The 13,017-nt window shown below is 43.4% G+C and overlaps 1 protein-coding gene across 6 annotated transcripts in view; it reads right to left on the bottom strand.

The window, feature by feature from the left end:
• LOC115191909 (pericentriolar material 1 protein) overlaps window positions 1–13,017 on the bottom strand; it is a 37,958-nt gene that overhangs the window by 21,670 nt on the left and 3,271 nt on the right. For all 6 annotated transcript variants that reach the window (XM_029749926.1, XM_029749928.1, XM_029749929.1 and 3 more), the window contains exons 2-10: window positions 12,803–12,926; window positions 11,785–12,036; window positions 6,429–6,752; window positions 5,593–5,763; window positions 4,733–4,852; window positions 4,111–4,291; window positions 3,867–3,976; window positions 1,290–1,572; window positions 765–948 (exon numbers count right to left, since the gene is read on the bottom strand). In XM_029749926.1, the coding sequence (XP_029605786.1) occupies window positions 765–948; window positions 1,290–1,572; window positions 3,867–3,976; window positions 4,111–4,291; window positions 4,733–4,852; window positions 5,593–5,763; window positions 6,429–6,752; window positions 11,785–12,036; window positions 12,803–12,907 (1,730 nt within the window). In that variant the 5' untranslated portion in view covers window positions 12,908–12,926. The remainder of the gene's footprint in view (window positions 1–764; window positions 949–1,289; window positions 1,573–3,866; window positions 3,977–4,110; window positions 4,292–4,732; window positions 4,853–5,592; window positions 5,764–6,428; window positions 6,753–11,784; window positions 12,037–12,802; window positions 12,927–13,017) is intronic.

A 13,017-nucleotide genomic window follows, 5' to 3' on the forward strand; every position in this document is an offset into this window, starting at 1 on the left:
GAGAAGAATGCGAGAATCTCCCCAAAAACAGGTGTGCCAAGCTTGTAGCGTCATGCCCAAGAAGACTCGAGGCTGTTGAAGCCGCTTTGGCAGTGATTACAAAGTACTAAGTAAAAGATCTGAATACTTAAGTAAATGTAATATTTTTAATACATTTGCAAAAATGTCTAAAAAACGTTTTTTTCCCGTTGTAATTAATTATGGGGTATTCTGTGTAGATTGATGAGGGGGGAAAACGATTTAATCCCTTTTACAATAAGGCTGTAAGGTAGCAAAATGTGGAAAAGTCAAGGGGTCTGAACACTTTCCGAATGCACTGTACACATACACCACCCTTCAAAAGTTTGTGGTCACTTCTACATTTCCTAGTTTTTGAAAGAAAAGCATATTTTTTGTCAAAACAAAATATGCTTTTCTTTCAAAAACAAGGAAATGTATAAGTGACACCAAACTTGTGAACGGTAGTGTACATACATACATACTTACACTCCGGACATTGCTCGTCCATACATTTATACATTCTCATTCTTTTAGAGATTTGTGCGTATTGTGAATTTTTTTATGTTACTGCACTGTTGAAGCACACAAGCATTTCGCTACATCCGCAATAACATCTGCTAAATATGTGTATGCAACCAATAAAACTTGATTTGGGCAAGTCCAGGAAGTCCCTCTGCGTTTGTCAGTTTTCTTCCTTTTGTTGCCCCATGAATACAACTGTGGTGTGATGTGCAATGATCATAATAATAGTTTGAGTTTAGTACCGGAGTTTGTCAGCTGGGGCGTCCTCATGCTGGGTGTGTGTGGAGGGGTGGTAGGTGGAGGCGTCCCGTCTTATGGCTGAGGCCCCGTTGGGCTCTCTGTACAGGGCAGACGGGTGGTCCGAGGAGGGGCCCGCGCCCAGAGCCAGGCTATGCTGAGAGGACAGGGACACACTGGCGCTGCGACCTGAGGGACCAACCCACACATCACTCACACATAACTCCCCCCCCCCAGGCCTCCATCCCTGACGGTGTTAACCTACTCCTAGACGGCAAATGTACAAGCTTCTATCATATGCACCAGGGTTCTCCCCAAAGAATGTAAGATGGGAGCTGCGCCACAAAAGAAAAACATGTCTGGCAGTTTGTTATGATTGAAGGCAACGTTTTGCTCTAGATTGCAGGAAATGGCAGTTGCAGGTGTTCAAATAAGCAAAAGAATTAAATATAACTTCCCCCCCTCCAGGCCTCCATCCCTGACGGTGTTAACCTACTCCTAGTCAGTTACAGAGACAAACCATAACTTACAGGAGTTGTTGTTGAGGGTCTGGTCGCGGAGCGAGTGCAGCTCCTGCAGGATCTTGTCCATGGTCTGCTTCTTGTCCTGCAGCTCCTGCAGCTTGGTCAGCTTGGCGCTCGCCGCCGAGGCCGACGTAGGGGTGATGGAGGTCAGGCAGGTGAGAGGGGGGGGGCGGAGGAAGGAGGAGACTGCAGAGCGGGGAGGAGGGGAAGGCTGGGAGGAGCGAGAGCGGCAGACTTCCCGGGAGAGGCTCGCGGCTTGTCTGCGGTTGTCTGGGACTGCTGCCTTGGTCTGAGGAAGGAAAGGCACACAGGATGTTAGTAGGTGCACGAACACAAACAACTCAGCATATATTACTTTGATGGGTAGCACTTTACATTACCACACGGGATAAAGTGACAATAACATGGTAACACGTTTCTAATTACTCAACATGAAGACTTCATTTTGCCCAGTTATCCCTTCATTTAAATGTAATCATTCTAGTTACAGGGTTATACACCACGTATGTAATAGAGGGGTAACAATTAGAGGTCAACCGATTATGATTTTTCAATGCTGATACCGATTATTGGAGGACCAAAAAAATCAGATACCGATTAAATCGGACGTTGTTTTTTTTATTTTTTTTATTTGTAATAATGACAATTACAACAATACTGAATGAACACTTATTTTAACTTATCAATCAAATCAATTTAGCCTCAAATAAATAACGAAACGTTCAATTTTGTTTATATAATCCAAAAACAAAGTGTTGAAGAAAGTATAAGTGCAATATGTGCCATGTAAAAAAGCTAACGTTTAAGTTCCTTGCTCAGAACATATGAAAGCTGGTGGTTCCTTTTAACATGAATCTTCAATATTCCCAGGTAAGAAGTTTTAGGTTAAGGTTTATTATAGGACTATTTCTCTATACCATTTGTATTTCATATACCTTTGACTATTGGATGTTCTTATAGGCACTATAGTATTGCCAGTGTAACAGTATAGCTTCCGTCCCTCTCCTCGCCCCTATCTGGGCTCGAACCAGGAACACATCGAAAACAGCCAGCCTCGAAGCATCGTTACCCATCGCTCCACAAAAGCCGTGGCCCTTGCAGAGCAAGGGGAACAACTACTCCAAGTCTCAGAGCGAGTGACATTTGAAACGCTATTAGCGCGCACCCCGCAAACTAGCTAGTCATTTCACATCGGTTACACCAGCCTAATCTCGGGAGTTCATAGGCTTAAAGTCATAAACAGCTGCTGGCAAACGCACGAAAGTGCTGTTTGAATGAATGCTTACGAGCCTGCCGCTGCCTATCACCGCTCAGTCAGACTGCTCTATCAAATCATAGACTTAATTATAACATAACAACACACAGAAATACGAGCCTTAGGTCATTAATATGGTCAAATATGGAAACTATAATTTCGAAAATAAAACGTTTACTCTTTCAGTGAAATACGGAAACGTTCCGTATTTTATCTAACGGGTGGCATCCATAAGTCTAAATATTCCTGTTACATTGCACAACCTTCAATGTTATGTCATATTATGTAAAATTCGGGCAAATTAGTTCGCAATGAGCCAGGCGGCCCAAACTGTTGCATATACCCAGACTCTGCGTACAATGAACGCAAGAGAAGTGACACAATTTCCCTAGTTTAATATTGCCTGCTAACATGAATTTCTTTTAACTAAATATGCAGGTTTAAAAAATATATACTTCTGTGTATTGATTTTAAGAAAGGCATTGATGTTTATGGTTAGGTACATTCGTGCAACGATTGTGCTTTTTTCGCAAATGCTAACGTGTGTGTGTGTAATAATATCAACCATGTGTAGTTAACTAGTGATTACTACTGTATTTATTTTGCTCCTTTGCACCCCATTATTTATTTCTACTTTGCACTTTCCTCTACTACAAATCTACCATTCCAGTGTTTTAATTGCTATATTGTATTTACTTTGCCACCATGGCCTTTTTTTGCCTTTACCTCCCTTATCTCACCTCATTTGCTCACATTGTATATAGACTTATTTTTCCACTGTATGTTTGTTTTACTCCATGTGTAACTCTGTGTTGTTGTATGTTGTCGAACTGCTTTGTTTCATCTTGGCCAGGTCACAATCGTAAATGAGAACTTGTTCTCAACTTGCCTACCTGGTTAAATAAAGGTGAAATAAAAAATAAATAAATAAAAAATTATGTTAAGATTGATTGTTTTATATAAGATAAGTTAAATGCTAGCTAGCAACTTACCTTGGCTCCTTGCTGCACTGCATAACAGGTAGTCAGCCTGCCACGCAGTCTCCTCGTGGAGTGCAATGTAATCGGCCATGATCGGTGCCCAAAAATGGCAATCACCGATTGTTATGAAAACTTGAAATCGGCCTTAAGTAATCGGCCATTCCGATTAAATCGGTCGACCTCCAGTAACAATACCTTGCTATTACCACGTCAGCCTGTGGCGTAAAGTGCTACCTTTTGATGTTTGCCAGGGTTGTACTCATTAGGCATCAGACAGAAGAAAACGCTAATACTTTTGGCTACGGTGTGCCCTAATTCATACGACCCGGTAATGCATGTTGCTGGTACCTGGGAGTCGTGCAGCTGGTTGTGGAAGCGCTGAATGAGGTCATTCAGCTCATCGTTCAGCTCCGAGGTGATGCTCAGCCCTGACACACTGCCTGTGGTCTCTGTCGGCACTGGAACACACACACACACACCAAATGAAAAAGGTTACGTGTGTGTGTGTAGCTACCTGCTCTGCATGTGCGCTGTGTGTCCAGTCAGTGTGCGCTCCTTTGCATACGCTCTCTCTATACGGCCCGTGTCTCACCGGTGTCAGCCATGGTGTGGGAGGCGTGCTGGGAACTGTGCTGCATGGTCAGTAGTGCTGCCTGGCGCCCCTGTAGAGCCCTGAGCTGCTCCTGCTGCTCCAGCATCTTCTTCAGGAGCTCGTGCTGCTTCCTCAAGTTCTCCAGCTCCTCCTTCTGTTCACTGCGGCCTGCAACACGGCCCTGTTGGAAGCAAACACACACACACATTAGAAAAATCAAAACTGCTTGTGCGTCAGATGCTGACCACGCAGACTTCCTGGTGTTACACCGGCAATGGAAGGGGGATGGAGAGAAGGAGGGAGGGAAAGATGGAGAGGGGGAGGGAGAGCAAGGAATGACGAGAGGGAGGGATGGCGGGCAATAAGGTTAGCCTCGGTCTGCTTGGGTGACTACTTCTAGAAGCAGCGTCTTATTATCTGGTAGAGATTGTGATGCATATCCCTAGTCAGCGTATCAGATGATCTCGTTTGTGACCAATCCAAACTCCTCTACTACAAAAACAAATAAAAATAAATAATAGTAAAAAAAATATTATAATAATAATAACAGTAAAAAATAAAAAAATATAAAAAACTAGCTGGAGCAGGAGGGGCTGTCAGAACTAGAGGAAGGGCTACTCACGGTGGCGTTGGAGGCGTCCGAGGAGCGCACCTCCATGTTGAGGGAGGCGCTCTCTGGCAATGAGCCTGAACCCACGGCCGAGTCCAGTGTTCCCGCCTCGTCCTCCTCGTTCTCCCTCGCCTACAGAAGAGGGGGGCGGTCAGGAAAATAGTAGGCACGTAATGCAAGCACGGGCTCCCTCTTTGGCCCGACCTATACTGACTGTGTAGTGGCTAGGGAAACGAGGTCTCCTCAAGCGTTTCCTTCCCTTTCAATGTAATACTTGAACAGTGGTTGGAGTGAGAAAAAGTTAGTATACAATAATGAAAATAGAAGGACTGGTGATAATTACTTACATAAATGCCAGAGGGGGGTAACCTATTTAATATTGATAGCAAGATCAAATGACATGTGCCATCCAGCAGTTCAGAAGCAATGCGTGTCATGTCCTAGGTTTGTCTGCCAAATGGAACAAGATACACGACTGTCTTGGCATTAAAAAAAAATACATGACCAGGGTGCAGTGAAAAGTTACCAAACACAACAACTTGAACTATCAACAGCAATGTGAGAAAGAAGCAGTGGACTGCAGGCTTCTTTAACAGGCAAAAGCCCAAGAAGGCTACCTTAGTTTGTTTTTACTATCAATACCATAGAAAAAGTGAATTGAAAAAAATAATAATAATAATAATAAAAAAAAAGTGTATTTCGAAAGCAGCCCCTTTCATCCTTAAATGACAGAAGGATGGAAAGAGAGATGGACCAAAGAGAAAAAAAATAAAAAATAGCGACAGATCAAGCCAAAGCGAGAGAAAGGAGAAAAACAAAAAGACACAGAGAGACAGTGAGAAAGCCGGGATAAGCCAACGTACTGTACTTACCAGCATCTTCTGCAGGAAGCGGAGGTAGGACCTCTCCTGCTCCCTGAGGTGGGCGATGAGGTGGGTGAGGCGCTCCACGTTGGCCGGGATGTCCTTCTTCTCCACCAGGTCATCCCTCATGGAGCTGGCCTTGCCGATGTACTCCCGGATCTGAACCAGCTTGCTCACCACCTGACAGGGACACCAGAGAGTGTGAGGGTGTGTGAGGGACAGGGTGTGTAGGAGATAGTGTGACAACAGAGAGAGAGCATGTGTGCGTGCAGGTCTGTGAGTGTAAATGATAGAGAGAGCGAGACAGAGAAATAGTGTGTGAGAGCGCGGATACAAGGCCACTCACTGCAGACTGAGCTAAACGAGGGCAGAACTCACTTGGGAACCTGCAGTGGTGGCATATTTAAAAATTGCCCTCAATACACACTGGTTTCATCGTCATCTTGCCCACCTAGGCTCCCATCCTTGTTCTACCATTTATTTTCTTACAGGAGCGAGAACACAGCACGCCATGTGATCGTTTGCAGACAGTACAGGACGATCAGTTCAGTGCAAGCATACTTGAATGGTGAAAACGCTGTTTCAAGGTATGCTATTTATATAGATTTGTCCAAAATGGGTTACTGAGTAGGACAAATTTACCCACAACTAAACTACTTTTATCGTATGCATTGTCCTGTGTCTGTTCTATTTTAACTAAGTATTGAAACTACAAACTTCAATCATTTGCATTGTGCAATAAGTAGTTGATCAAACAAAACATATACTGTCTGTGTGTAGTCTAAAATACAAGTCCTAAAAAGCCATACTCCTTCAGTAATCCCAAGTGCCTAGACGTTGCCTACCTGGCTACTGTCGATGCTGAGCTCTCCTCTCCCATCCTCCCTAGGGGGAAGGAGCCCCCTCTCGGGCCCTCTACCTAGCCTGGGGGTGTCATTGCTGGGCAGGGAGGGGGTGAACGCATCCCTGAGACCCAGGCCAGGGCTCTGCTTCTTGGCTGTGACGGCAACGGAGGGGGTTGCGGGGGCCGAAGCTGAGGGCATCTCCCGGCTCTTGTTGGTGTTGACGTGCAGCGGCAGGAATTTGAAGGGCTTTTTGTTTTCCGCCGCCAGCTCTCGCTGGTTGTTGGCTGCTGTGACGCGGCCCTGGGAGTCACTGCCGACGCTCCTCTGGGAAAAGAGAGAGCGAGGGGTGTGTCATAACCTGGCTTCCAGTCTTTATTACAGTACTATGAAACAGAACAACGTAGCAGAACCTCTGCGATATAAAAAGCTGGAAAGAAGGTTTTGGAACATTGAAAGTTTTCAACTATTCACATTCCTAAAGACAAGAAAAGTGTGCGTTTTTAACAAGAACGGTACCCTTCCACAACATCTTTGGTGAACTTTACACTAAGGATGAACGATATTGTCTGTGAACATATCGGAATCAGCCAATATGAGCTAAAAATGCCAACATCGGTATCGGCCCGATGTCTAGTTTAACGCCGATGTCAAAGCTGACATGCATACCTATATAACGTAGGTACATGACAATGACGCCACGTAAAATTTTGCGCTACACGTGCAACACAGCATTCCTAACCTAGCCCACACAGTGTCTGCTGTGTGGATCGAGCAGTCAACAAGTCGAGCAGTCATTTGAAAGAGTAAGAAAATTTAAGCGAGACAACTCAAAGGCAAAATCCATTAACGGTAAGATAATGGAATTCATTGCCCTTGACAATCAACAGTTCTCTGTTGTGGGTGAGGTTGGCTTTTGGTGACTGGTCGAGCACCCATACACAATACCAAGTGCGCTAGATATCAGATGTTGTCCTACCGGAGTTACACACTAATAGCGTCACTGCTATTAGCTTCACGACTGACATATGGACCTGCGATATCAGCCTCATGAGCATGCCGAGTCTGACATCACAATGGGTCGTCGAGGATTTCGTACTGAGGAAAGTCGTATTGCATGCTCATGAAAATGCTGGTTGTCATACCGCTGCTGCCATTTCAACGGCATTTGAGAACATGTTTGAAACATGAACACACTAGCTAGCTCCATTCGAACAACTGACTCGAGAAATAAGCTCATCAACTGCGCCTGCAGTAGACATGATACCCTCTGTCATGGCTGTGAGAGCAAAATTGCAAGATTATGTTATAATACTTTTATTGCATCAAATGGTTGTTTTATTCAACAGAATAGAGTATTCTTAACTATTGTGTGTGTGTTCTGAGGATGGGCCTCTGGGAGATAACACTGACAGAGGAGATTTACGATGTATTTTGGTTGATAAAACCTAAAGAGCATTCCAGAGCATGAGTTAATGTTTTTGTTCTATACCGTACCAGGGAGAGATGGTTCCAGTTAGGAGTCGGAGGGCCAGACACTGGTCTATACAATGAAAACTTTTGACACATCAGATACCTATAATACATAGCAAACAGTATCTTTCATACAAATCTTAACCTTGTGACCCATTCTATATTAGAGGTCGACCGATTAATCGGAATGGCCGATAAATTAGGGCCGATTTCAAGTTTTCATAACAATCGGTAACCGGTATTTTTGGCCACCGATTTGCCATTTATTTGTATTTTTTTTTAACTAGGCAAGTCAGATTAAGAACACAATCTTATTTTCAATGACGACCTAGGAATGGGGGTTAACTGCCTTGTTCAGGGGGGACTCGGGGATTCGTTTTTGCAACCTTCTGGTTACTAGTCCAATGCTCTAACCACCTGCCTTACATTGCACTCCACGAGGAGCCTGCATGACAGGCTGACTACCTGTTACGCGAGGGCAGCAAGAAGCCAAGGTAAGTTGCTAGCTAGCATTAAACTTATCTTATAAAAAAACTATCAATCTTAACATAATCACTAGTTAACTACACATGGTTGATGATATTACTAGTTTAACGTGTCCTGCGTTGCATATAATCGATGCGTTGCCTGTTAATTTCTCATCGAATCACAGCCTACTTCGACAAATGGTGATGATTTAACAAGCACATTTGCGAAAAAAGCACTGTCGTTGCACCAATGTACCTAACCATAAACATCAATGCTTTTCTTTAAAATCAATACACAAGTATATATTTTTTAAACCTGCATATTTAGTTAATATTGCCTGCTAACATGAAATTGTCACTGCTCTTGCGTTCATTGCCTGGCTCGTTGCGAACTAATTTGCCAGAATTTTTACGTAATTATGACATACCATTGAAGGTTGTGCAATGTAACAGGAATATTTAGACTTAGGGATGCCACCCGTTAGATAAAATACGGACCGGTTCCGTATTTCACTGAAAAAAAATGTTTTGTTTTCGAGATGATAGTTTCCGGATTCGACCATATTAATGACCTAAGGTTTGTATTTCTGTGTGTTTATTATATTATAATTAAGTCTATGATTTGATAGAGCAGTCTGACTGAGCGGTGGTAGGCACCAGCAGGCACGTAAGCATTCATTCAAACAGCACTTTCGTGCGTTTTGCCAGCAGCTCTTCGCAATGCATTGCGCTGTTTATGACTTCAAGCCTGTCAACTCCCAAGATTAGGCTGGTGAAACCGATGTGAAATGGCTAGCTAGTTAGCGGGTGCGCGCTAATAGCGTTTCAAACATCACTCGCTCTGAGACTTGGAGTAGTTGTTCCCCTTGCTCTACATGGGTAACGCTGCTTCGAGGCTGGCTGTTGTCGATGTGTTCCTGGTTCGAGCCCAGGTAGGAGCGAGGAGAGGGACGGAAGCTATACTGTTACACTGGCAATACTAAAGTGCCTATAAGAACATCCAATAGTCAAAGGTTTATGAAATACAAATCGTATAGAGAGAAATAGTCTTATAATTCCTATAATAACTACAACCTAAAACTTCTTACCTGGGAATATTGAAGACTCATGTTAAAAAGGAACCACCAGCTTTCATATGTTCCCATGTTCTGAGCAAGGCACTTAAACGTTAGCTTTCTTACATGGCACATATTGCACTTTTACTTTCTTCTCCAACACTTTGTTTTTGCATTATTTAAACCAAATTGAACATGTTTCATTATTTATTTGAGGCAAAATTTTATGTATTATATTAAGTTAAAATAAGTGTTAATTCAGTATAGTTGTAAATGTCATTATTACAAATTAAAACATATTTAAAAAATGTAAAAAAATAAAAAAAAATAAAATAGGCATCGGCTTTTTTGGTCCTCCAATAATCGGTATAGTCGTTGAAAAATCATAATCGGTTGACCTCTATTCTATATATCTGTTGTTCGTCATTTATGGTTGAAAGGGGTGTGTCTTGGCTATAAAATACCTTTGAACTTTTATCTCGGGGTTCTCAACGAATCATTTGACCGTGAATCGACGACCAGCCATCATTATCGTAGAGCACTCAATCGATTCCCTTTATGCACGTGTGCGTTGTACTGAACTGCTCTATTATTAATAAGTGATTAAAGATTTTGTTTAAGTATAACTCTGACTTGTGTGATAAGTTTGTCTCTCATTTGATAGTAAAGAAGTGAACCACCACATGGCATTGAAACGACTGCTCATAAAAACTGCCAACACAGGCTGTGAACAAGCGATTCGGTGGCATTCTCTCTTTACGGTGTCGCCGCCATGCTCGATGCGAGGTACAAGGACCACTACTTCGATGCAGACAAGAAACAGGGTTTAGGTGAAATGTTACATACACAACTGGACAAGATGGAAACGGACATGGTGACAGAGCGCACCGAGGAAGAGGCCACGGACAGACAGAGCTGAAACTTCACTGCTTGACATGTATGATGAAATCCTGGTTGAGAATGAAACGACTGAACAACATGAACAACAAAACAGCACAGCAAGTAAGTGAAAGAAATAGGTTTTGATTATGTTTTACTGGTAATGGGGACATACGTAAATGCCAACAAAATAACTTTTTGGTCAGTGTGGTGTGTGTAACCTTTATTTAACTAGGCAAGTCAGTTAAGAACAAATTCTTATTTACAATGAAGGCCTACCCCGGCCAAACCCGGACGATGCTGGGCCAATTGTGCGCTGCCCTATAGGACTCCCAACCACGGCCGGATGTTAACTATTATTTTTTATTTCACCTTTATTGAACCAGGTAGGCCAGTTGAGAACAAGTTCTCATTTACAACTGCAACCTGGCCAAGATAAAGCAAAGCAGTGCGACAAAAACAACAGAGTTACACATAAACAAACATACAGCCAATAACACAATAGAAAAAAAATCTATATACAGTGTGTGCAAATGTAGAAGAGAAGGGAGGTAGGCAATAAATAGGCCAAATAATTACAATTTAGCATTAACACTGGAGTGATAGATGTGCAGATGATGTGCAAGTAGAGATACTGGGGTGCAAAAGAGCAAGAAGGTAAGTAATAATATGGGGATGAGGTAGTTGGGTGTGCTATTTACAGATTGACTGTGTACAGGTACAGTGATCGGTAAGCTGCCCTGACAGCTGATGCTCAAAGTTAGTGAGGGAAATGTAAGTCTTCAGCTTCAGTGACTTTTGCAATTCGTTCCAGTCATTGGCAGCAGAGAACTGGAAGGAAAGGCGGCCAAAGGAAGTGTTGGCTTTGGGGATGACCAGTGAAATATACCTGCTGGATGTGATACAGCCTGGATTTGAACCAGGGACTGTAGTGATGCCTCTTGCACTGAGATGCAGTGCCTTAGACCGCTGTGTCCGTGATAACTATTTAACTATACTAGAATGCTTAAAATGCCACTAAAATATTAAATATCAGTTGGGCTGCAAAATCAATTTCCAAGTTGCCTAGAAATCCCAGTTGGAAGATTCCTGGATTTCCAGCTTATTCCCTTCTGATTCCGGGAGTTTCCAACCAGGATTTCTGGAAAACCTGGGAATTGAGAAAGTTACCGGAATTTTGCAACCCTAGTTATCGGTCAGGTAGCCTAGTGGTTAGAGCGTTGGGCCAGTAAATAAGAATTTGTTCTTAACTGACTTGCCTAGTTAAATAAAGGTTACTTTTTTTTTATTATCAGTTTCGGGTTTTTGGCAAGGAAAATATTGGATATCGGTATCGGCCAAAAATGTAATATCGGTGCATCACTACTTTACACATTTCTGGATTAACTATGACCCCCCCTTCATACACCAACCCCCAACAAATCACAGATGAATCCGCCAAGAAGAAATGCATAGCTCAGAAAACTCGAGGGAAAATCCTCTCACCTCATCGAGGTCAGTGAAGTTGATCCTCTGCCGGAGACGTTCCAGCTCAGCCTGATCGGGCACCGACATCTGGGTGGTGTACTTGACGTGGGGGAAGGAGTGAGGGGTGTTTGTCCTTCTCCGCCCCGTGCCAGGTGTGGACTCCGGGGAGATGTCATTGGTCAGCCGGCTCTCTGCCACGCCGCCGGCTGAGAATTTCTTCCTGTTCTTCTCCGTTGAGCGGTTGGCCTTCTTCTGCTGAATGCCCCAGTCCTGAGGGGGGACAGGAAGCTCAAAAGGGGTGTAGGGTGAAGTCATCCCTAAACACTTATTTTGGGTCAGTTTTGCATTTCCTCCCCACAAATGGTTCAGGTTAGGATTGAGGGAGAAGCTGATCCTTGACGTTTACCTAGGGGGAAACTTCACCCTGGAGTTTAAAAGGACAGAAGCTCATATCCACATATACATGTGTTTTATGTAATACCATGTACTGCACATCATGGTTACCCAAAGAGGACACACTACAATAAACTTGTAATACATTATTTCAAATCCATGTCTTGCTTTGGTCAGCATTGTAGGTAGATTGAAAGACTCTAGAGCTAGTCAGTGAGGGGGATTAATCCTTACTAAAGCTATAGTTACCACAGTATGAGTCATAATACCCATAAAACCTAGCGGACAAACAGGGAAATAGTTCCAATTGTTTTTGCACATCAATTTTTTCCCAATTTGTGGGAAAATGATTGGAACCATTTCCCTGTTTGACCTCTAGGCTTTATGGGTATTATGACACCTCCACTGTGGGGCGATATATCCACAAACAACTTATGCAATCACAAAGATTTGTTACTTTCGCAAATCTCCAGTTAGGATTTAGCTTTTTAGTGTCCGTTCTCAATGGTCCCGAATGCCACCCTATTCAGCAGTACCCTACGTTTGACCAGGACCCATAGGGCTCTGGTCAAAAGTAGTGTACTACATCGGGAATAGGGTTCCATTTGGGACACAACCATTGTCCCTCTCGTCTCCTCTATACCATGTTGTTGAGCCTGTCCTCCAGGCTGCTGCCGTTGGTAACGGTCCAGTTGTGCAGCTCCTGCTCGTCTGCGCAGTCGTCAAAGGGAGAGCCCCCTGTCGCCATGTCCTCCTCCGCTCCGCACCTGTTGGGTCGTTGACATGAATCGTCAGTCAACACTCTAGAACGGCTTTGGACAGGAGACTCTTTCATACTGGCATACTGTAAACAACTAA

The sequence above is a fragment of the Salmo trutta genome, chromosome 4, assembly GCF_901001165.1.
Source record: "Salmo trutta chromosome 4, fSalTru1.1, whole genome shotgun sequence".
Taxonomy (NCBI): Eukaryota; Metazoa; Chordata; class Actinopteri; order Salmoniformes; family Salmonidae; genus Salmo; species Salmo trutta.